At 45.2% G+C, this 25592-nt stretch overlaps 1 protein-coding gene across 4 annotated transcripts in view; it reads right to left on the bottom strand.

Annotated features, from left to right (window-relative positions):
- Positions 1 to 25592, bottom strand: part of CPQ (carboxypeptidase Q) — a 418318-nt gene that overhangs the window by 93963 nt on the left and 298763 nt on the right. For all 4 annotated transcript variants that reach the window (XM_030217024.1, XM_030217015.1, XM_030217038.1 and 1 more), the window contains one exon: positions 25160 to 25251. In XM_030217024.1, coding sequence (XP_030072884.1) covers positions 25160 to 25251 — 92 coding nt within the window. The remainder of the gene's footprint in view (positions 1 to 25159; positions 25252 to 25592) is intronic.

Genomic DNA, 25592 nt, shown 5'->3' with positions numbered 1-25592 from the left:
GCACTGGGAGAAGATGGGACTTTGGGTAATTTATCACAAACCCCAGTAGCTCCAGGAGGCGAATAGTCATCTGCATGGACTGCAGGGCTCCTGCCTCGGATGTGTTCTTCACCAGCCAATCGTCGAGATATGGGAACACGTGCACTCCCAGCCTGCGAAGCGCCGCTGCTACCACAGCTAGGCACTTTGTGAACACCCTGGGCGCAGAGGCGAGCCCAAAGGGTAGCACACAGTACTGGAAGTGGCGTGCGCCCAGCTGAAATCGCAGATACTGTCTGTGAGCTGGCAGTAACGGGATGTGTGTGTAGGCATCCTTCAAGTCCAGAGAGCATAGCCAATCGTTTTGCTGAATCATGGGGAGAAGGGTGCCCAGGGAAAGCATCCTGAACTTTTCTTTTACGAGATATTTGTTCAGGGCCCTTAGGTCTAGGATGGGACGCATCCCCCCTGTTTTCTTTTCCACAAGGAAGTACCTGGAATAGAACCCCAGCCCTTCTTGCCCAGATGGCACGGGCTCGACCGCATTGGCGCTGAGAAGGGCGGAGAGTTCCTCTGCAAGTACCTGCTTGTGCTGGAAGCTGTAGGACTGAGCTCCCGGTGGACAATTTGGAGGTTGAGAGGCCAAATTGAGGGTGTATCCTTGCCGGACTATTTGGAGAACCCACTGATCGGAGGTTATGAGAGGCCACCTTTGGTGAAAAGCTTTCAACCTCCCTCCGACAGGCAGGTCGCCCGGCACTGACACTTGGATGTCGGCTATGCTCTGCTGGAGCCAGTCAAAAGCTCGCCCCTTGCTTTTGCTGGGGAGCCGCGGGGCCTTGCTGATTCGCACGCTGCTGACGAGAGCGAGCGCGCTGGGGCTTAGCCTGGGCCGCAGGCTGTCGGGAAGGAGGATTGTACCTACGCTTGCCAGAAGTATAGGGAACAGTCTTCCTTCCCCCGAAAAATCGTCTACCTGTAGAGGTAGAAGCTGAAGGCTGCCGGCGGGCGAACTTGTCGAATGCGGTGTCCCGCTGGTGGAGAGACTCTACCACCTGCTCGACTTTTTCGCCAAAAATGTTATCCGCACGGCAAGGCAAGTCCGCAATCCGCTGCTGGATTCTATTCTCCAGGTCGGCGGCACGCAGCCATGAGAGCCTGCGCATCACCACACCTTGAGCAGCGGCCCTGGACGCAACATCAAAAGTGTCATAAACTCCTCTGGCCAGGAATTTTCTGCACGCCTTCAGCTGCCTGACCACCTCCTGAAAAGGCTTGGCTTGCTCAGGGGGAAGAGCATCAACCAAGCCCGCCAACTGCCGCACATTATTCCGCATGTGTATGCTCGTGTAGAGCTGGTAAGACTGGATCTTGGACACGAGCATAGAGGAATGGTAGGCCTTCCTCCCAAAGGAGTCTAAGGTTCTAGCGTCCTTGCCCGGGGGCGCCGAAGCATGTTCCCTAGAACTCTTAGCCTTCTTTAGGGCCAAATCCACAACTCCAGAGTCATGAGGCAACTGAGTGCGCATCAGCTCTGGGTCCCCATGGATCCGGTACTGGGACTCGATCTTCTTGGGAATGTGGGGATTAGTTAATGGCTTGGTCCAGTTCGCAAGCAATGTCTTCTTCAGGACATGGTGCAAGGGAACAGTGGACGCTTCCTTAGGTGGAGAAGGATAGTCCAGGAGCTCAAACATTTCAGCCCTGGGCTCGTCCTCCACAACCACCGGGAAGGGGATGGCCGTAGACATCTCCCGGACAAAGGAGGCAAAAGACAGACTCTCGGGAGGAGAAAGCTGTCTCTCAGGAGAGGGAGTGGGATCAGACGGAAGACCCTCAGACTCCTCGTCAGAGAAATATCTGGGATCTTCCTCTTCCTCTCACGAGGCCTCACCCTCGGTGTCAGACACAAGTTCACGGACCTGTGTCTGCAACCTCGCCCTGCTCGACTCCGTGGAACCCCGTCCACGATGGGGGCGTCGAGAGGTAGACTCCCTCGCCCGCATCGGCGAAGCTCCCTCCGCCGACGTAGTCGGGGAGCCTTCCTGGGAGGTGGCCGCGGTCGGTACCGCACGCGGTACCGACGTCGGGGACCTCAACCTGGGCGATGGGCCAGCCGGCGCCACGCTCGACGGTACCGGTGGCGCAAGCACCGCCGGTACCGGAGGGGTAGGGCGCAACAGCTCTCCCAGAATCTCTGGGAGAACGGCCCGGAGGCTCTCGTTTAGAGCGGCTGCAGAGAAAGGCTGAGAGGTCGATGCAGGCGTCGACGTCAGTACCTGTTCCGGGCGTGGAGGCTGTTCCGGGCTGTCCAGAGCGGAGCGCATCGACACCTCCTGAACAGAGGGTGAGCGGTCCTCTCGGTGCCGATGCCTGCTGGGTGCCGAATCCCTCGGCGACCCAGAGCTCTCGGTGCCGACACGGGGAGGAGACCGGTGTCGATGCTTCTTCGATTTCTTCCGAAGCATGTCACCGGAGCTCCCCGGCACCGACGAGGAGGACGTCGAATCCATCCGTCGCTTCCTCGGGGCCGAGACTGAAGAAGGTCGATCTCGGGGGGGCTGTACCGCAGGAGCCCTCAGGGTAGGCGGAGACCCACCCGAGGGCTCACCGCCACCAGCAGGGGAATGGACAGCCCTCACCTGCACTCCACCCGATGCACCACCGTCCGACGACATCAGCAGACGAGGTCCTGGTACCACCGACGTCGATGCAGCTATCCGATGTCTCGGCGCCGATGCAGAGGCCCGATGCCTCGATGCACTCGATTGCTCGGCCCCCAGACACTGAAGACACGACGAGTGTCGATCAGTGAGCGAGATAACCCGGGCGCACTGGGTGCACTTCTTGAAGCCGCTGGAAGGCTTCGATGTCATGGGCGGAAAAATCACGCCGGCGAAATCAAAAGCCGAAATGGCGAAATTTGAAGCACCAAATTTAGAGGGAGAAAAAATCTCGACCGAGGCCGAAAAGAGGCCTACCCCGACGACGAAAGAAAACTTACCGGGGCAAAAAAGCTGGAAGTACGGGGAGGATTTACACGAAACCCGGCGGGGGGTTTCCGGAGCACTTCCCGACTAGGACAAAGCTTTCCCGAAGGAAAAAAAACACGTTCAAAACAAATTGGACGCGCGAGGTCGACTTTCCGGGGCTCGACACGGCGAAAACACGACCGTACCGAGTGCGGACAAAAGAAGACTGGCCGGCTCGAGCCGGTTTCGGGCGGGAAGACGGCCGCGCATGCGCGGTGCGCGCGGGCGCGCGAGGGCTAGCAAAGGACTTTGCTAGTGAAGTTTCCGATTGGAGGGGCTGCCGTGGACGTCACCCATCAGTGAGAACAAGCAGCCTGCTTGTCCTCGGAGAAATGCTATTAACGATGCCTCTGCTTGACACTGAAAAGTTAAAGCTCTGAAATATTATTACTAACAATGATCCAAAGAAAAAGAATTATCTAACTTTCATATTATGCAATAGACCTTGAAAAATTCTGGATTATCCATTCACCATATTCCAGGAGAAAACAAGAGATTAACAGATCCCAATGGTAATAATTGTGTTTGATTTCAGTGGTAGAGTTAAATCAAGATCCCAAAGCTAAAAGGCTTTGTGACTAATATGCTGAGTCACTGAGCATCCTTTTCCACAGTTGTAATAATCAGCAAAGAAAATGCCAGCTTACGCAAGAGACAGAACAAGTTGTCCTAAATGAGTTCAGTAACTTTTTGGCTGCATGATATGGTATGTTCCTTTCTTCTCAGCCTCCGTACTGCATCTACTGTAATTGGGCAATCAGAAAGAACTTTGGCTCACTCACTGTACTACTCACCAGTATCTGGTTTCAAAAGCATGCTTTAAAGAACTGAATGCAACTGATACTTTAAAAGGAATGATGCAGACAGAAAATTTGTTGCAGACAGACATTATAGCGGCCATTATATGACACAGCAGCTAACATATGTGCAAAATGTGGCAGCTAAACTTATTTTAGGGGGCAGATCTATTGATCATGTCACCTCATTTTTGTTTAAAATGCAGTGGCTGCTGGGCCAGGCGAGAATTCAATTTACACTATTGATGTTTATTTTAAAAATTTTGTATGTATTAACTCCTATCTCCATAATATGGTCTCTCTTTGGTCCTGCATCTCCATCCCTTCCCTGTATTTCCCCTCCTCCCAAGGGGACAGAGGGAAAGATGCTGCATGGGGAGGAGAGAGATGTTGGACTCAGGATGCAAGGAAGGGGGAAAGAGAGAAAGAGATGGTGAACTGTGGGAGAGAGGGAAGAGAGAGGGAGAAATGATGGACATTGGGTGGAGGAGAGGGAGGGAGAAATGGATATGGGATGGAGGTGGAGAGATACTCAGGAGAGGGAGGAGAGAAAGAGGGAAATGTTGGTTCCAGGGGCAGAAGGGTTTGATAGAGAAATGATGGAAAATGTGAGGGAGGGAGGGAAGAAAGAGGGAGAAATGCCAGACCTCAGGGGAAAGGGCAGGAGGGAAGAGAAAAGGGGGAGGAGGGTGGGGTGGAAGGGATAGGGAGATAGGTTTCAAGGGTGAGGTGGGGAGGGGAGAAAGAAAGAGCAGATGCTGAGCTAGAAGGGTGAAGGCACTGGGAATTTTGTAACCACGTGGGAGAGGCTATGGGAGGGATGAAAGAGAGGAGGATAGTGATAACAGGGGGTAGAAATATGGTAATGGGGAGTAGATTAAAGATGAAAGGGAATGGAAGACTGGGGAAGGAGTGAGGTGGGGACTGGGAGAGCCAGTGGGCAGGAGTAGAGTAGAATTTGATAGGTAGCTGGAAAGTATAAATGAGAAGAGTGAGAAAGAGGATGAAATTCGGGTGAAGAGAGGCAGTAAAGAAAAAAAAGAGAGAAAAGAGCTAAAAAGGAAAAACCAATATGTTAGAGGCAAGTGTACTGAGATAATGGAACAAGATAGGAGAGAGGATAAAAGACAAATGGACAGCAGCTGCTTGAAGGAGAATTAGCAGAGGACAGAAAGGAAAGCAGAAAAGAGAAACTAGAACCAATATGATGGAAAATAAAATGTCCAAACAAATGTAAACAAAAACATTTTATTTTTAATTTATTAACTGAAATATGTTAACTTTGGGAAATGCACATAGCAGAATGGTTTATTTTGAAATCTTATATACCACTTAATTAACTCAAGTGGTTTACAAAAGAACATACATAATCATGTTATATAGAACCTAACATAGACACTGTTTTTATACAAATCACAATTCAATTCATGTATCAGAGGCCATAACATTCCAAAAACTCAATGAAATGCAGCCAAAAACAACCGTGTTTTGAGAAGTTTCTTACATTTCTTCACATTACTATAGAGCTGCAAGTATCCTGTAAAGAGCGCTCCACAGTTGCGTACCGGCAACAGTAAAGGAAGAAGTTCTAGTTTCCACATAACGTGTGGTGGGAGACATCATTAAAATTGAATGTCAGCTGCCTTCACTTGTGCCTACATTTTTTTCATTGAGTCAGCGTGTTAGACCCGTTGTGGGTAATAAGATCAGTGGCGGTCCTGTTGATGTTTGGAGAGACTCCAGATGAAGGCGGAGATTGTCTGCCAAAACGCTTTATGAAGAACTGCTTGTCCGGTGGATGTATTATTGTAGGTCTTTGCGAGTGTTGAGTCAAGATAAATTCATGGACTTGACAGCTGTGCCCATGATTTAAGCTAGGTGCTTTTGGATTGCTTTGAATTATTGAATGATGTTGGGGAGTTATAAATAAGTCAGTATGAATGAGAAAAGTAAATGATTACAAACAATGTGGTGATTTTGGGTTGTGGTTTGTGCTAGAATGCCCCATGAGAGACCTAATAACCCTTATTTGACCCCACAGATTCTATGGCTGATACTTATCTCATAGGTGTTTGGGTGGGATAGTACTGGCAGGTGGGGAGATCAGAGGGGAGGCAGGGAGGAAATGTGAATGATATTAAGTATAACGTAAATGGTATGAATGTATTGCAATTAAGGTAATAATACAAATTTTATTTCCTTAATTTTGGTGCCATATTATTTCAATTTTTAATCAATAGCTTCCGCTGCACTTATTTTGCACGTGGACTGAAAATTTTGCACACAAGCTGTCAATTCTGAGAGGGAACATTGGAAACACCCCCTAAGGTTGTCCCCTGAATCCTCTCTTTTCCAGGATCAGGGAAATCTTTATTGCTCTCTTGACTTGAGGCCTCCTCCTGCCCTCTGGCTCCTCTGTATAAGTATTAAATAGAGATGTAATGGCTTGGTCAAAACCACAAAGCACTGTGGAGGTATGATGGCTAAGCTAGCCAAAGACAAGAAACTGCACTTGTGTTGTAATATTTATAGCATTCAGATTTCCATTCATTTTGAGGAGCTCCTCCTACCAATACCTCAGGAACCCTTCCACTACTGGAAATTTCTGAGTGATATAAAATGTCACATTCTATATGGCAGAGTCATTAGACAGGATGTGCAGATACTAATTTACGTTATCCATTCAGGGCCCCTTTTACCAAGCTGCAGCAAAAGGGGGCCTGTGCTGGCGTTGGCATGCGTTTTTGATACACACCGAGGCCCCCTTTTACCAGAGCAGGGAAAAAATAAGTCTCTCTTGTCTTCAAGAAATGGTTGTGCGGCAAGTGAAGCACTTGCCACGTGGCCATTTCGGGAGGGAGCTCTTACCGCCACCCATTGAGGTGGCAGTAAGGGTTCCCGAACTAACCCGGTGGTAACTGGGAAGCATGCTGCATTGCCTGATTACTGCCGGGTACACACTGGCACTACAAAAATAAAAATATTTTTGTAGTGCCGGTTATGATGGCGGGCTGCGGGTGGGAACTACCGCCAGGCTGCTGTGGTATCCCAGCGGTACTTCCTTTTTAGCAAGCGTTAAGCCCACGTTGGGCTTACCACTGCTTTGTGAAACGGCCCCTTAGATGTTAGTTTGTAAACCACATCTCCCAATTGGTAGTACTGAGTACAGACTCCTAAGATATGTTTATACTACTAAAGCAAAAACTCAAAACTGATAGACATAACACAGAATATATTTACATGAAGATTAGAACTATTTATAAGAATAAAGTATAAGCAAATAAATGAGGTCAGAAATTACTAGAATATAAAAGTAACATATTAACTTTGGAATATCATAGAATAAAAGTAAAATATTAGTTCTTTAAATACTAGAATGCAAACCAAGTAGATCTTAGTTCGAGCAAACACACACGTTCCTAAAACACAAAAAATATGTGTTACCTGTTATCTGCAAGTGATTCTAGAGCTTGGATTACGACCTGGATCGAGGAGCCATTACTTCCCTTGGGAACAGAAGGGACTTCAGGCAGTGCTTGATAGTGTTCCAATGCTGATCAGTCACTGAGGTGATGTAGAGAAGACAGCTGATGACATAAGTTGATAGGTTATTGTCATCCTCATTGTTGCCATTGTCTCTTGCCATTGCAGGTACCATTTTTTTTATATCATTTTGATATCAGTAATGTCTCGGATGGTCTGATAAGATCCAGACAGGTGATTGGTTGGTGCACTCTGTTGTGACTAAAGTGACCACAGGAATGTCTTGTATCTTTATTTTTGTAGGATCTGACCCAAGTCCTTGTCACAGTTGATCATTCCTTCCGAAGTGCAAGCATTGGCAAAAATCACAGCAAAGTTCATGCTTGTTTGGAGCCTTAGCACTGCACCTTTGTATTTTGTAGAACAGGTCTGCATGTAGTCAAGCTCTAAAAATTACCAGTGATGGTGGCAGGGCTGTTACCCCTACAAGGTCTCCACAGTTCTTATGTAATTTAGTTCCTCCACCTGCAGTTTGAACATGTGTTACAGTAATTCAGTGGTGTAGCCAGACAGCCAATTTTGGATGGGTCTGAGCTCAAAGCAAGTGGGTACAAAATTTTCTCTCTGCCTCCTCCTTTCCCCTCCTCCATTCTCTACTTCTCCCTCAGCACCTTCCAACTCAAAATATCAATACTTTAGTAAATGATGATCCCCAAAGTCTGTCGGCTGAAGACTTCCCCCAAGAGTGGCCAGAACTCCCTTTTACTAAGTTGGCAGGCAGCAGCAATGTCCCTGATTCCACGATTCCCCTTCCTCTCTGCGTCCCCTCTGATTTCCCCACCTGCCATCACCATAACACCAACAGACCCTCACCAAATACAGAACATGGGATCACAAATTAAAAGTAAAAATATTTACACAAAAATTGAACTGGGAACCCCAAGAAGTTAAACTTAGCATTACTGCAACACTGGAGATATAAAACAGAAATACATTTCCTTTTCTACTGAACACAACACAAAGACATTAGCTTGGCACATTTCCAAAAGCTAACATATTACATTTAAAATATTCAAAATAAAATGCTTTTTTTTTTCTACCTTTGTTGTCTGGACATTTTATTTTTCCATCTTGTTGATTCCTGTTTCTCTTTTCTGCTTTTCTGTCTATTGTCTGCTAGTTCTCCTTCAAGCGGCTGCTGTCCATTTGTTTTTTCTCCTCTCTCCTGTCTGTTCCCTCACTATATCTGCCTCTGACATATCATTCCTTTTTATCTCTTTTCTGTCTCTTTCTCTCTTTTCTTCTCCTCCTTTTTTACTTTTCAACTATCAAATTTCCATCTTCTTTTTTCACCCACTAGCTCTCCCATTCCTCATATCACTCCTTCCCCAGTCCTACATTCCCTTTCATCTTTAATCTACTCCCCATTACCATATTTCTACCCTCTGTAATCACTATCCTCTCATTCATTTCCTTGACACCCCTCCTCCTCCCTCCTAGCCCAGCAATTGTTCCCTCTTCCTCCCCTCCCTACCTTCATAACCTGACATCTCCCTGGCCCTTCTCTCCTACCTTCTCCCCCATGGTCCAGCATTTCTTTCTCTCTTCCTTCGCTCTCATTGTCTGGCATCTCTACATCACTCCCTTCTGCTCTTAAATCCAACATCTCCCTCTTTCTCCCCGCCTGTGTATTTCCTTCCCTCTCATCTACCCCTATGTCCACCATCTCTCCCTCTCCCTTGTCCTCCAGGTCCAACAACTCCCCCACCCCCATGCAGCATCTCTCCCTTCCTCCCCTCCATCATCACATCCAACATTTCTCCCGCTCTCCCCATGCACCATCTATCTCTCTCTCCCCTCCACCCCTATGTCCAACATCTATCCCTCCCCCCATATCCAACAATTCTCCCTCTCTCACCCCCTGCCCAACTCCCCCCATACAGCATCTCCCCCCCCCCCATGCAGCATCTCCCCTCTGATACAGAACCTTTACTTCCTTCCCTTCCCCACACTACTCATAACTCTCCTTCTGGCTTCAGTGGGTCACCAGCAGCAGTAGCAATTCCCAGACACTGCCTGCCAATAAGCCAGAAGCCGCCCCTCCTCCGGCAGAGAAGAGGCTTCCAGGTTAGCAGCAGGCAGTGTCTGGGAATTGCTGCTGCTGCTGCCAGTGTCCAATGGAAGCGATGCTTTAGGGAGGAGATGTTAGTGTCAGCTGTGCTTCCATGATCCTGCAAGATACACTGCTGCTGGGTGGGTCTGGACCCACCCATGGCTAAGCCCCTGCAGCAATTTGTTAACTAACCACAAGAGGTATGTGTTCTGGATAGTGATCGTATCTATACTGCTGTGCTTTATGCGTGGATATATCAATCTTTCTACTTTAGGAACAAAAACTACTGGTGCCTTGGCTAGAGAGGGAGGGAGTGAAGAGCAGCTGCCATTGCTGTGTAATACATTTTAGAAGTCTTTATAGTCTAGTAGGAATCGTTATAGTCTTCTTCTTAGTCATCAACTTATCGGCCCTACTCACTTGCACAAAAACTAATCGAATGCATGGCTGTCTGTGCTAAGATAAGTCAGTAATTTTCTTAACAAAACTTCTAGAGGCAGTTCACTGTCTCTCCTCCCTGCTGATACTTAGATTTTGGCACCCTAGGTACAAATATCCCAAGATAATAGGGAAATATTGATGTAATAATATTTTTAAATAATGTGTTTCTTGTAGCAAGTTTGCAAGCCTAGGCATCAAGGCTGCATGCAAGCCCTTCTGGCCTGCTAACTTTCAATGGCTTAAAGGCAAAGCTCCAGCCTTTCACCCTGGGAAATTACCATCTCACTATTTTTTTTCACTTTACTTATATACTGCCAAGAAAATGGCGCACATTCATGTACAGTAGGCATTTTTCTATTCCTGGAGGGCTCACAATCTGAGTTTGTAGCTGAAGCAATGCAGGGTTAAGTGATTTGCTCAAGATCACAAGGAGCAGCAGTAGGATTTGAACTGGGCTCCCCTGGTTCTCAGCCTACTGCTCTAACCATTAGGCTACTCTTTTGTAATATATGTTGAAATCCCCTCGACAGTTGTTGAAATATTAAGTCAAGTGTACCAGGTTTCTCTCTAATCTCCCTTCTTTGTTTCTTGACTTGCAACTCATGGGGGAGAACATATGCCCGATGCATCCTAGCTTTACAGTACAACAAAAAAGTGGACTACAAATTTATGATCTTAAGCTCTGTAAACGTTGTTGCTTAGATACTGTCTAAAATATATAGACATTAATTACCATCTAAGATATACTGGCCTTTATATTTATTGTTTCTTGAGCATGGAAAGCATGATGTCTAAGATAATTCTTTCATTATGCAACTGATGTGGGTCATAGAGTAATGTAAAAGTAAACAAGTTGATATGTATTCCACCACATCTTGCTGCTGTTAAAACCATTTACCGGCTTTGCAATAGCAGAACCTTTTGTACAGGCTAGCATAAAACAAACCTTAAATTATTTCAGAAAATGTGTTAATACTGTGAGTAGTACAGTACTCCCATGCAGGCACAGAATTAGGTAGCCATCTTAAGAAATGCAAGAGAACAAAAGCATAGCAGGAGATTTAATAAGGAGCTCATGCTAAGTGTTTCGATCTAGTTATTTTCCTCAGTATAGAATTTGGTTTTACTATTCTGCATGAATAAAATAAAAACATTAGAAAAAGTGTAGCAAAAAAGGAGCAAAGATAAACAATGATGTAATTTATTTCTACGCTTAGCCATTTTTTTGTATGGACTAACTATATCATTTTGTATGGTTACATTATCGCTAGCTATTATATGTATTTGTAACGTAATGTAATGTAATTGCAAACTTGTGGACCTGCCAGTACCAAGCTCTTTTCATTAGAAGATACAAAAAATGAAGTTCATAATATCCCTCTCTAAGTCTGCACCTCCAAGGCAAGAAGTAAGGCCTTAAATATATATACCCTACAAAGAGAGCAGGAAGATATAATTGAAGCAGTCAAATACCTCAAAGGTATAAAGGATACACAAGCCTCTGGATTCTATATACGTTGGCAAAAGTTGGATGCTGGAATTTGCACCCAAATCTGAGATCTGTGAGCAACTTAATGAAGAAATGGGCAACCAATTGTCCACTTAATTGGTGCTAATTGGGACTTAATTGAAGTTGCACACTATTCTATAACTTGGTGCTAAACTTTTCCCACTCACAACCCACAAGGAGACATGGCATGGGAGGGGTACAGGCAGGTCATTGGCATTCTCAAAAGTTAAGTGCCAAGTTACAGAATAGTGCCGATCTGTGCCTAACTTTGAGCGCCAGACTTATACCTGTTTCTATCAGACATAGGCCCGACGCCCAGAGATAGGTGTGACCAATGCACTATGCCATTATTCTATAAAGGTTGGGCATCCTTTATAGAATAGGGGCTCAGTGTGGATCTTTTTGGTGTGTTAATTTTCGACACCATATATAAAATTACCTCCAAAAAATTTAATGGAGAAGCAGTCATAGAACAAAAGGTCATAGTGTGAGGCTAAAAGGGGGTAGACTGAAGTGTATCAAGGAACTATTGTGTCATAGAAAGGGAGTGGGGTGAATGCATGGAGTAGCTTTCTGATGGGAGTGATAGAGTCAAAAACAGTTATAGAATTAAGTATGGGGTATTGCAACAGAAAAGAAAAATGGGAAGTGTGGGTGGGCCTTGTAGTCTTTTTCTGTCATTATGTCATGTGTGTGTATAGGGAGTTTGTTTTTGCAATTGTACTTACTTCCTATCTGGTACTTAACTCTACCTCTACGTAATGTGCCATCATGGAAGGCATTTTGGTAAATCTCAACAGACCAAGCCAAGATCATTTTATTGCAACTTCTCTGACTTCAATTTTTCCTTAAGTTAGTCGTCCTTTTTTCTAATTCCAGTTACTCTGTTTTATCTGTCTATATGTGCCACTTCTGCTTATACCCTATACAGTGGCTTTCAACTCACTCAGGTTTTCAGGACTTCCACAATAAATATGCATGAGATATAGACTTGCATGCACTGCCTCCATGGTATGCAAATCTATCTCATGCATATTCATTATAGATATCCTGAAAACCTGACTAGCTAGGCATACCCAGAGGGCTGGGTTAAGAACCACTGTCCTATACTGTCTATTAAGATGTTTTAATGGGTATTATCTTGACATGATAAGTAGTCAGGTATGCTATAATGCATATCATTTATTTGAATATTTTTACCGCTTTAATACCTATGTCTGGTTTATTCTTGCTGTAAAAAAAAAGGGGGGGGGGGGGGGAGTAAGGGAAGGACCAATACACCACAAGCATCCAGAGGTATTCTTGCTGTAAACTACCTTGAATGAATTCTTTCAAAAAGGTTAAAAATATTCTAAAAATAAAGAAAAATATACAGTCAATACTATAATTAAGTAGTTCAAACACAGTATTTCTTAGGTTTTCTTATGACCAGTCTGCCTTGATAGAGGTTCTTGGTAAAAGTCCTTTATAACTTTCATCCCCTCTAGCACAGGAGAGCTCTTCTGTAAGTCTCTATCCTGTAGCAAGGCTATTTAAGAACTTGGGTTCAAAGTCCTTGTAGGTAGTCTGTTTCCCAATGGGCATATTACTACTGGGGTTCTCTCCTCTAGCCCCATTTTATTTATCCAGACTTGATCCTGTTACTTTTTCTCCCTCTCCTTCAGCAGGATTTGTGGTGGAGGGCTGGTTCCCTGTTCCAGCTTCTACTTGTGCAAATTCAGCAGCCTTATAGACTCTGTTAGGTGCACCCTAATCCTTTATTTCTGCAGGAGCAGTGGCTGTGATAGTCAGAGACCCTCTTCCCTTTCAGCAGATGTATTTTGGTTTAGGAGACAAGAGCCAAGCCTCTTCCCCTTGTTGTAGTACTATAATGACTGGACATTTGGAGCCAAAGACAAGGCTACTCCTCCCTGGTCTTGGGTAGACCAAATGTTTTCCTCAAGCATGTAAACCTGGTGATAGACCACAGACCTGAGAGACTATAAAACAAATACAGGGAACATGCAACCGCAGCGGGTAAAAAAAAGCCCCAGCACACATGGCCATGCGACAGGGAGCCCTTACCACACATTCTTACATTATATATTAAGTAAAAGAATGGCCTGAAATTATTCATGCTGTGCCATTTCCCATATGGTTCACAAGATTTTTTGCTTTGTTTAGGGATATTTTTTGGCATATTTTCATTATGGAAGAAATGTTAAGAGTCAGCGCTTGTCTGGAGGGAGCAAGTGCTCTTTCGGAAAACAAGCACACTCTTTCACAAGAGTGCACTCTTCTGTAAGAGTGTGCACTATTAATGACACATGAAAAAAACATGTGTGATTATACATACATGTTTGTGTGTATGTGGCTCACACTTTCTTACTTGCTTTTTAAAGTTTGAACTGTTTTATAGTAACTGAACAAATTAGAATAAAGCACTGGGAGAAGTGCTTGCCAATATTCTGCAGCCTGTAGTAAAGAAATAAGGATTTTTGGACAGGCTCCATTCTCTGATTTTTTTTAATGCTTTTGAATTGGTCTGAGATATTCTTATTTTTCTCCTGTGTGCCCAGTTTGATGACTTTCTATTCTTTTCTTGGAGAGCTATCTTACCCCAGATGAACAAACATGAATCCCTCTTTTTATAACTGTTTCTCTATATTACATTGACTAGAAAGCTTGAAAAGAACTCAGTCCAAGCAATAATATAGTTACAATTTTGAAATGATGCCTAACAATTTTATTTCTATATATAATATTCGGTATTACTTACAAAATATTCACTAGGGGGCCCTTTTACAAAGGCATGCTGAAAAATGGCCTGCGTACCTCTAAAAAATGACTTTTTAAAATTTTTGCCGAAAATGGACATGCAGCAAAATGAAAACTGCTGCGTGTCCATTTTGTGTCTGAGACCTTACCACCAGCCACTGACCTAGCGGTAAGGTCTCACGCGGTAACTGGGCAGTAATGGTCTATACGCTTAGAATGCCGATTACCGGCCATGCGTCAGAAAATAAAAATATTTTCCGGCATGCGCAGCAGACACACATCTAAAATGAAATTACCGCAAGGGCCACATGGTAGCTGGGTGGTAACTCAAACCCGATGCATGCTGGGCACGCGTAGGCGGCTTAGTAAAAAGGCCCCTAGGGCTTCAAATCTGTAAAATTCCCCAAAGAAGGTAACAGTTCCTTTTAAATCTTAAACCCTGGCTTCTCCTTGCTCAGAGCTTTATTGATTTTAACCATACTATCCATAAACATATATTCTGAACCCTCTGATTTGTCTTGACTAGATTGTAAGTGCCATAGAACAAACACTTTCTCTGATGTGCATTTGGAGACATGCTGGACTAGATTCAGTAAATGGCACCCAAATTTGGGTACTGAAAAAAATGCACACTGAGTGCTACTCTATAAATGGCACTCTGAGTTATGCACCTTTATGCAATACTGTGTATCACCTGGGTCCACACCCAACTTTTGGCGTGAAGATTTAAACCAACTGACACCTGGTGTAAATCCTTGTGTATAAATTAGGTGCAAATCCCTCCAATTCTAAAATATTGCATGCATGTTTAGTTAACATCCCTGACCTGCCCATGTCCCTCCCCCTTTCAGTTACACACTAATAGATTTGCATGCACATTTTTATAGAATAACGCTTAGCAAGATGCAAATGCAAATCCAAATTGTTGACAATTAATGCCCATAATTGTTAGCACCCAATTATGGGTACTAATTGGCTCGTTACTCAATTAAATTCTGCACACAACTTTGAGCACCATTTATAGAATCTGGGAATCTATCTCTCTATATAAAACGCACCTCCAACGTTCTAATGAAGCCTCACTTTCCCAACATTCTAAAGTGAGGCGGCAGAGACCACTTTTCGTCCATGAGTGTTTGCTCCGCCCACATGTCAAACGTGATGACGTCGAGGGCGGAGCAAAGACACACACCGACCGAGTTGCGCTCCTGATTGGCTGTGCCTCAGGTGATGCGCACACAGTTCGGTTCCCACTCCCAAACATTCACACGGACTTCTAAACCACCTTGCCTTTTAATCGGCGACGCAGAGGAGCAGGAGGGGGACAGTGAGGAAAATGCAGCGGCATTCAGGAAAAAAAAAAGGGTCCCGCCCAGGGGCGTATCTGAACTGCGGCGGTAGGGGGGGCCAGGGCCAGAGAGGGGGGGCACATTATAGCCCCCCCCCCCCCGCCGCCGCCATTGCCGATCCCCCTCCCCCCAGCCGCTGCCATTGCTAACCCTCCCCCTCCGTTGCTCGCCTACCTTCGCTGGCGGGGGACCCCAACCCCCGCCAGCCGAGGTCCGCGTCCTCCTGCCGCTGCCGGCTGCCTTTGGTCCTTTCATTCTTCCATTGAAGCTGGCGCCGACGAAAAAGTTTCTTTTGAATCTGACGTCGCTGCACGTTGCACGTTGTACGTGCAGGACGTCAGACTCAGAAACAATTTCTGAGTCTGACGTCCTGCACGTACAACGTGCAGCGACGTCAGACTCAAAAGAAACTTTCGTCGGCGCCAGCTTCAATGGAAGAATTAAAGGACCAAAGGCAGCCGGCAGCGGCAGGAGGACGCGGACCTCGGCTGGCGGGGGTTGGGGTCCCCCGCCAGCGAAGGTAGGCGAGCAACGGAGGGGGAGGGTTGGCAGCGGTAGGGGGGTCCAGGGCGAAATCTGCGGGGGCCCAGGCCCCTGAGGCCCCACGCAGATACGCCCCTGGTCCCGCCCCTTCCTGAGGAGGGGGTAGCTACCAGCACGGGGACCAACCGCGAGGAAAGCGCAGCCGAAGGCCGCCACTAAACCACCTCTACATCGCGGCCCTTACTCTGCAAGCTCTTGATGCGGTGATTCTCCAAGCCGGCATTATCGCGAAACAGGCCCCCTGCCTACGAATCAGCTGTCAATGATTCCTGCAGACGAATCAGCTGTCAATGATTCCTGTGGACTTCAAAACCACCTTGCCTTAATCGGCACCGCAGAGGAGCAGGAGGGGGACAGCGAAGAAAAAGCAGCGACATTCACTTAAAAAAACAAACACACAAATCCCGCCCCTTCCTCAGGGGGTAGCTGTCTTTCTAAACAAGCTCCGCCCCTTTCCAGAAGCGGTGCCGTTCCGTGCCAAAAAACCACCACCCGCAGGGGGAACAAATGAACTCCTTAATCCACCAGTTCACAGACAAGACACAACTAGCATGCTATGCAGGAGTGACATAAGTCCAATTCGCTGGCAGGCAGGCAGGCAAGGAAGGAGGGGGGAGGGCCGACACCCAGGCACACACTCTCATTTACACACACACACACACACACTGGCACACAATCACTCTCTGTCAGTCACAAACACACACTTGCATCTGGCAGGGAGGGAGGGGGACCACCCTGGCACACACTCTCATTCTCACACACACTCACATTCCCACAGAGACACTCGCACACAGTTTCACTCTCTCAAAATCACAAACACACACTTCCACCTGGCAGGGGGGCCCATCCTGCAAAACACTCTCATTCCCACAAACACACACTCTCTCACACACACATTCACACACACTCACTCTCTCTGTCACAAACACACACTCGCACATAGCAGGGAGACAGGGAGGGGGGCCACTGGCAGCGACGGAGGGGGGGGCCACAGAAACAAACACATTCCCCTGCAAACACCCTGACCGCCACACCCTCTACACAAACGCTATCTGTGACACACACACAGACACACTCTCTGTGTCACCCACACAGTGAAGCACAGTTACAGATCGCAAACCAAACCCCCTCCCCAACATTCTTACACAATAACCACCCCCGCACTACTATTTTGCCACACCCTCTTTCACTTCCAAACACATACTCACAATCTATCTTGGTGACACATCATCACTGTCTCTCACACTCACAACCACCGCCCCCCCAACCCCCCCCCCCCCAAAAAAAAACACAAACACTGATCCACAACATGGACAGATGGCCACTCAGTCTCTCCCCCACTACACCCTCACACTTCAACAACCTCGCCATCCCCCAACCCCCCACAAAACCAACATTTACAACAACAACAAAAAATAAAAGACTACAACACCACACTAATACAAGCCAACAACAACACGCCCAACCCCCCCTGTTACAAAATCATATTGCACATAATACTACAATGTCAATTATTCATTACTAACACAACAAAATTATCCACAAAATCCCTTTCAAAACATTCATTGCAGAAAACAAATGCCTTGCTAGCGCCCGTTTCATTGCTCTCAGAAACGGGCCTTTTTTACTAGTGTTTAATAATAGTCGTAATATCCAGAGATATTAACCACAACAGTTTTTCTTACATTCTACTAAATATATTTGTATTAGGTCAGGGGATATTCAGCTCTGATCCATAGAGATTTACTGATGTGTACCCATCACTACTTAACTCTCTGAGACCACCCACCAAAACAGATGTGCCTAAATAATTAAATGACCTTTGCCACTTGCAAAACTAACTTGAATGGTCCATCTCAGTGTTGGAGATACTGGAAAGTGGTGGTTGGGCAAAGTCATTTCAGGGAAGAGGAGGTTCCTTCGCTTCTTCTTCTTTTCTTTGCCTTAATCCCATTGAGAGTTTTCTTCTTCTTTACCTGTTTTCTTGCCATGGGGGAGGGGGGAAGGAGGGAGGCCTCTTTGTCAACTGAGTTGTACCCATTTGCTTCAGAAATACTTTTAAAGTTTCCAAACAATCTTCAGTAATTGAGATACAGTTATTCTTATGTTGAAACTCAAACTGCAAAGCAAGAGGAAATCTCCACTGACATCTTATTTGCTTTGACTGAAGCCAAGTGTTGAGAGGCCGAAACCCCATGCCTTTTTTCAAAGCAATAAGTGACAAATCAGGAAAACCTTTATTTGGAAACTGTTTATATTTGAGGGCAGATCTGTCTCTGGCTTTTGCAAGAAAGAATTGTCTGTCCTGGAAATAGTGGAAACACCACTGTTAGGTGCAGACGATTAGTAGAAGATTATCTTTTAGCAAGTGATTGGTGCATTTGATTTCTTATTACCCACCGTGATGTAAAAGATCTCAGACTATATTGAATGAGACTTCATTTTTGCCTTTTTCAAGAATACCAAGGGGCTCATTTTTAAAAGAGAAAATGTCCAAAAAATGGCACAAAGCAGCAGATGGACATTTTCTCGTAAAATCGTCCAAACCGTTTTTCTGTGCAGTTCATTAAATCTCAAGGGGGCATGTTTAGGAGGGACTAGGGCAGACTTATGATTTGGACATTTTTCTGCGATAAAGGAACATTGTAAAAACATTCAGGGGAAAAAATAGGACATTTTTGGTTAATGACTAAGTGCTAAAAAGGTGTCCAAATTAACCAGATGACCACTGGAGGGATAAAAGCATGACCCCTCCTTTATCCCCCAGTGGTCACTTAACCCCTCCCACCCCCTAAAAAGGTAAAAGTGACAGTACATATCAGGCTCTATGACAGTTGCACATATAATGGCCATTTCTCTTAGAGCAGCAAGAAAGTCCCTGGAGTAGCCTAGTGGTCAGTGCTGTTGACTATGGAGAATAGGACCCAGGTCCATATCCTACTCTAACTAGTACACTTCTGGTGAAAAGTGTGAGCACCCCAAAAACCAAAAAATACCTACTGAACCCACGTGCAGCCATAAGGGCTATTGTACTGGTGTACAATTGGGTATAGCAGTTTTGCTATTGCTGGCGGGCTCACCATACAATGTAAGGGGGTTATGATGTGATGTGTACCTGGCACCTTTTATGTGAAGTTCACTGCAGTGTTTTCCAGGCTGCCCCACTGCTCTGCTGGGATGTCTGTGTGGCCAGTCTAGTACGACTCATGACCCCCAGATTTACCAGTGTCTTGTTTTTGTTCATTTTTCCCCTTGGATGTTTTTTTTAAATGGGCCTTAAAGAAAGACGCACTGAGCACAAAAACGTCTAAATTAGGGAAATTTTTGAACCAAAAAGATAAATATTTTTCTGGTTCAAAAATGATCATGTTTGACACTAGAATTTTGGCTGTTTTTTGCAAAACATCCAAAATCAGATTTGGACATCATATCGAAAATGCACTTTCATGTATCCTAATATTAGTTCTATGCTGACAGTTTCCATGCCTCCTTGTTTCAATTTCTAATACTTTGATCTTGTGCTCCAATGCTTTTATCTTGGAAGACGTGTTCTCTGCTATCTATTTGCTCACTGTTACGTAACTCAGCCTGCTCAATGTGATTTTGTAAATCTTTAATCCCGAATGCAGAGTAGATAATGCAGTAGATATTTCAGCCCATAGAAGAGTTTGTAATTTGCATAAAAGTGTTGCTATGCCACTTTTTAAAAGTGAACCATGAATATCCAATGATGGGAGTGACGCTGGTTGACCTTCAGCTGCTTTTCCTGAGGATTCGGTAGGTAGAACTTCCTTTAGGGTTCTGCTAAATTTAACTAGAATAGTTGTGCAGTAAGGTTTTTCTGTGTCTAAGGAAATCATTGTTTACTCTCACCAAGGAGCAGGACTCATACCAAATGTACTTAGTGGCCTTCTTGAAAGTTATCCATGGCACTAATAGCTAGCTGGTTGACAGGAATAGGATATGTTAATGGAACCTGACATGGAGCTTACCTTTGTTGATGTAGCAGAGTCATGAAGCTGATATTATAAGTCTCCTGTGAGGTCTCCAGAGGAGTTCCCAACAAGGTAAAACATGTATTATCAGATAAGCCTCTAATACTGGTGACCACGTTGTGTTCAGCCTTTCTCTGAGAAATATCTCCAGATATCCAAAAATACAAGTGGAAATTACACAATATTTCACTATTGAGTTTGAGAGATTGTGTGGCTGATTCAAGTGCCTGAAGCATTCCTTGCTGTACTGAGTTGTCCATGATGTACTCCAACTAAACCATCAGTTCAGCAGGCTGGGGGGGGGGGGGGGGGGGGGGGGGTCATGCTGTTCTTTATCTCCAAATGCCTGTAGTCATAATAAGTCTTTCTCTGAGATCAGATTTTAAGTTTCTCTCAGGTAAACACTAGTTCTACAACCAATATTCCAAGAGTTAAGCTACAAGTAGTTATAAACTAGACAAAAATGCTGTAAAGGTGGAAAATCCAGAGAAGAAAGGACAAGATAAAGTGGCCATCTTGACAGGGCTTGGTAGTACCCTCCCCCTTAAGAGTAAATTTGGTTCATTCCTGTTTGGATATTTGTGTCAGTCTCTCTTCAATTTGTCTTCATGTCATTCTTAGATACAGAATTTATGAAATTTTTCACACGCACACGTCTTACAAGCTGAATAGGTCAATTCTAACTTTCAAGCTTTTTCAACTGATTTCAACATATGACCAGATCTCTTTTTAGTGAAGTTTGCATTCAAATTCTACCATGGGAAAGCTTGCATTTTTGCCTTGCTTAAAATCCTCCAGTCTTTTCATGCCTTGTGGTTTGTATGACAATACTCTGGGCCTCTTTTACTAATCCGTGTTAGTGAGTCCCGGTGCAGCAAATGAGAGGGAGCCCATAGGAACTGAATGGGCTTCCTCTCATTTGCCGCATGGGAATCGCAAGCGTGGCTTAGTAAAAGAGGCCCTCAGTGTGCTCACTCTACTTCAAAGTCATCATTAATTATTTCTAACAATTCATCAGAATTTCTCCATGACACTCATAGGACTGCTCTCCTCTTTGCACATTCTCTATTTCTAGAATATGTAGGTAATTTCTGTTTATATTACTGAAACCTATGTTTCTCCTTGCATTCACTTTCTCCAGAAACTGTTCTATTTTGTTTTCTAGTACTCTTGTTTGCTCTTTCAAACACATCTCTTTTGAAGGTCTACAAAATCCTGAGTGATATAAATGAGTAGACGTGAATCAATTTTTTTATTCGTTCAGAAAGTACAATGCTGTGCAATTCATGCAATGGTCTGTTCTAAAACTACCCCAGAAGCAGGTTTGAGAAACCGAAACGCCATTCTGCAGTTTGTAGGCGTCGGAACATTAACTTTTATACGGTGCTGTGTTCCTGTTGATTCAGTTAAGTGGTGGGGACGCTGGCTGACACAACTTTCATAAAAATCTTTCATAATTAAATGTTTAATAATAATAATAAAATATTGAAGCTTTAGAGGCAAATGATTAATACAATTAAAAGTGCTTTGGATCTGAAATAGCTGTGGGCTATAGGAGATCCAATAACCTGAATCACTATTGAATGATGCCTCTTGGCTGTAAAAGAAAAATACAGAAATAAATAAATATAGTAACAGGGTATAGCTTATATTATAAAATTGAATTTCCAAGGTATTTTTCCACATTTTAATGTACTCCTATATATATCTTGTGGACTATTTGGGTTTCAGCCAGGTACTTGTGACCTGGATTGGCCACAGTTGGAAACAGGATACTGGGTAGATGGATAACTGGTCTGACCCAGTATGGCTACTCTTATGTTCTTACTTTGTATTTTTTTCGCTGCTGATTTTAGGTTTGGTCCATAGTTTGTGTTTTAATTTATCTACATAAAGTTTAATTGTAAGCTCTTGTATACCTTTGATTTGTTAGGTACACTGAGTAGAAAATCAATTACAAATAATAATTATAATGATAATAATACATCCAAATCATTTAAAGTATCCAGCATTTTTCCTTAAGATCCACTCAGTGTGTAACTTCATCATTCTATTCACACAAAACAAAGGGGATGGAATCTGATACACCACCTTTCTGTGGTTACAATCAAAGTGCTTTACATATTTATATACAGGTACTTACTTTGTACCTGGGGCAATGGAGGGTTAAGGGGGTCTTTTACTAAGGTGCCCTAGCATTTTTAGTTTGCGCTAAAAATCAGATGCTGAACGCTGAGATGCTCATTTTATTCCTTTGGGTATCTCAGGGACTTGGGGGATATCCAAGTGCACCCAATTAGCCCGCTGAGGCATATCTACTCCCACTAAGCCTGGTCAAGGGGAGGGGCTAGGCTGATTGAGGCATTTTTAAAAGGAAATCCTTGTGCATTAAATGCACAAATTCCAGGGAAAATGGCTCCTCCGAAGTGCCTCCCTCCTCAGCAGCCTCATCAGCATCAACCTCCCATGCCACCTCCCCCTCGAGGAGAAAACATCCAGATGCCGAGTTCAGAGCCCGCCAAAACCTCCCTTGCTACTGCAGTCGACTGCTCCGTGCAGGGAGAAGAGGAAACACTGTCTGGCAGGAAGTCTTGTGCAGCACCCTAAACACACCCCTTGCAGATGCCTGACACTGCTTTCCAGCCCCCGTACCGGGAGCAGTGATTCACAATCTCAGTGGTGACAGGCAAAGACATCAGAAACCAGGCAATTTGTACTCACCCCATTCCCACTGTGTCGAGGCAGAGCTAGAAGAAGATGGTGCTGTAGCCAGTGGCCAACCAGCCACTAACGCTGCTGTCATCCCCAACGGCTCAAAAAGCCTCAGCCTCCACCAGAACACGTGCTAACTGCAGCCACTAGGTGTGGAAGGAAAAGAAGCTGCTGGTTTCTATTTTTTTTTTTATAAGTGAGGCAGGAGATTTCCACGGTCTCTCAGGATAGTGTCACGTTTGTGAGTTCTTTGTACCAAACAGAGCACCCTGACTGTGCTTGGTGGCTGAGCAACCCCGAGGTTCACCTGCAGTGACCGCTGTTCCCCGGGGGTTGAGCCCCCAGGTGCGGGCGGCTGACAGGACTTACGTAGAGAGAAGATGAGAGGGGCGCTGAGGAAACCAGCTGGAGGAGAGTAGAAGGGAGTAGCCTGGGTACAGGCAACAGTCCAACAGGCAGGCAACAGACGAGAGAATAATCCAGGTACAAGCAAGGTCTTACAGGCAGGCAGCAGACGAGAGAGTAATCCAGGTACAAGCAAGGTCTTACAGGCAGGCAGCAGATGAGAGAGTAATCCAGGTTCAAGCAAGGTCTTACAGGCAGGCAGCAGACGAGAGAGTAATCCAGGTACAAGCAAGGTCAAGAACCAGGAACAAAGGCAGAACACAGTGAAGATAAACGCTTACCAACTAGAAGCTGAAGCAATAATGCGGAGGAAAGCTCTCCTGAAGTAGTGCAGGCTTCTGACGTCAACAGAAGGCAGCTGGAGAAGGAGAGCTTGATAGGTCAGGAAGGCAATGAGGGGAGGGGCGCAGAAGCCTGTCCGCGGAGCAGGAAGGCGGGCCGGTGGCCACAAGCAACCTCGGAAGCTCCCTAGGAAGTGCGCCGATCCGACCGCAGGCAGGGCAACACGGGGGACCAGGGTGTGCGCACAGCACCGGAAAGGGCCGCGGAAGAGCGCAGCACCGCCCCGAAGTGCCGGACCCGCAGAGATGGCGAGCGTCCCCATGCCACCGGAGAGGCGCGCCGACGAGGAGGTAAAAGGCGTGACAGTTAGGGAGCTCAGCACACAGAATAGCAGGGGAGGAAAGGGAGGGACCTGGCACCACCAGGTATAACCTTAAGCCCACCGGGTCTCTCTCAACCCTGATGCTCAACTGACCCACAAGGGAGACCAGGAGCCGGCACCCACACAGAGCTGCACAGGATATGTCCACTGCACAGGATATGTCCGCCTATCTGCTAGATAGAATACTGGAAGTGAGGCTACTGCACAGAGTCTTATATGGCAGAGCTCTGGTGTTCTCCCCATCTCCACTTGCTGGTAGATGGACATAACCCACAAGTCTCTCGATTGATCTGTGGGATGCTATGGAAATATATTTAAAAGGGGGGGGGGTAGTTAGTAAAATGCATTAAGGCAATATTGCATGATAAATGCCCCTTGACATGAATTAAATAGTAATAACATACACCATATTACCATAACACACATTAGTTTAGGTTACTGCAGACTACCAAATAAGCTGCAAATGCATGTAAAACACCTCATTATTGTATAAATTAAATGCTTGTAGTGAAAAACATTTACTTAAATATTTATACTTGTGAGGTATTTTAATATCTTTATCATATTTCTTCTCTTGAATCTCTCCTAGAGCATGAATATTTAGGTCGTTAAAACTTATTTCATAAGGTCTTGGGTTCAAATCCTAAACCATTTTGATAGCCTTTCTTTGGGTTGCCTTCAAAATAGCATGCATTATATCAGGAGTTCCCAAACCGGTGCTGGAGGATGCCCATGCCAGTCAGGTATTCAGGGTATCTTCAATGAATATGCAGGAGAAAGATTTGCATGCAATGGAGTCAGTGCATTCAAATCTGTCTCATATTCACTGAGAATATACTGTCTTCATGAAGAGGTTTGGAAACCCCTGCACAATGTCAGGATGTATGTGTTTTTACATCATGTTTTCTGACCATAAGAAAGCTAGATATGCAAAACCAGATACCAATGCCGGAGCCATGGGGGCCAGGGCCCCCCAAATTTGGGTTTGGGGCCCCCCAAGGTCTGCTGGTTTGGCTGCCCCGCCAGCAGCTGCTTTCCTGAGGCAATATTTGTCACCACAATGCCTGCCTTGCTTTCCTCCTCCTCTGTGCGCATGCTCATTTTTAGTGAAACTGAGTATGTGCGAGCTTTGCACCATGTTCAATTTCATTAAAAACGAGCATGTGTGCCGGGGCAAGAAAGCAGGGCAAGCAGCTTGGGAACCCACGCAAACCCAAGTATGTGGGGTTATGGTGGAGGTAGAGAGCAGCAGGGAGGCAGGGCAAAATGTGCCTCCCTCACTTTGGGCTCATGCCCCCTCACAAATCGAGGTCTGGTTACACCTCTGCCAGATACATCATGAGAGATGGAAAATAGGTTAATTATGCCCAAATATTTACCTTGTGTAACTCATAGTACTGACTGGAACCCACTCCACCTTGCTCTTCTCCAGTCCACATCACCAGGCGCAGAGTTCTCTTAGGAGAAAGCCCTAATGAGAAAAAGATATACCATCTGATAAATACAATCTGATAAAGTGCAAATATTGCTTACTTTTAATGCAAACAAATACAAAAATAAAAGAACAGCCAAGTTAAAAGGAAACCCATTAAATGAAACAGTTTTGACAACCTATTTCAGGCCACAGCTATTTTTAGTCTATATAATTTTAAAGATAGAGACTTAACCTCTGTTTGCATCTGTCAGACAAGGAAATAAAGTGAGCATTTTTAAAGCTTGTGTATCTCTGGGCCCCATGTGAGCTACAATGCTGAGAAGCACTCAAAGCAGTCACACAATAGTACTGATGAGGAGTGAAGTGGAGGGGAGGGG

The sequence above is a fragment of the Microcaecilia unicolor genome, chromosome 1 (assembly GCF_901765095.1).
Source record: "Microcaecilia unicolor chromosome 1, aMicUni1.1, whole genome shotgun sequence".
Classification (NCBI taxonomy): Eukaryota; Metazoa; Chordata; class Amphibia; order Gymnophiona; family Siphonopidae; genus Microcaecilia; species Microcaecilia unicolor.
Note: the sequence above shows the minus strand (reverse complement) of the source record. Positions and strands in the feature narration are given on the sequence as shown.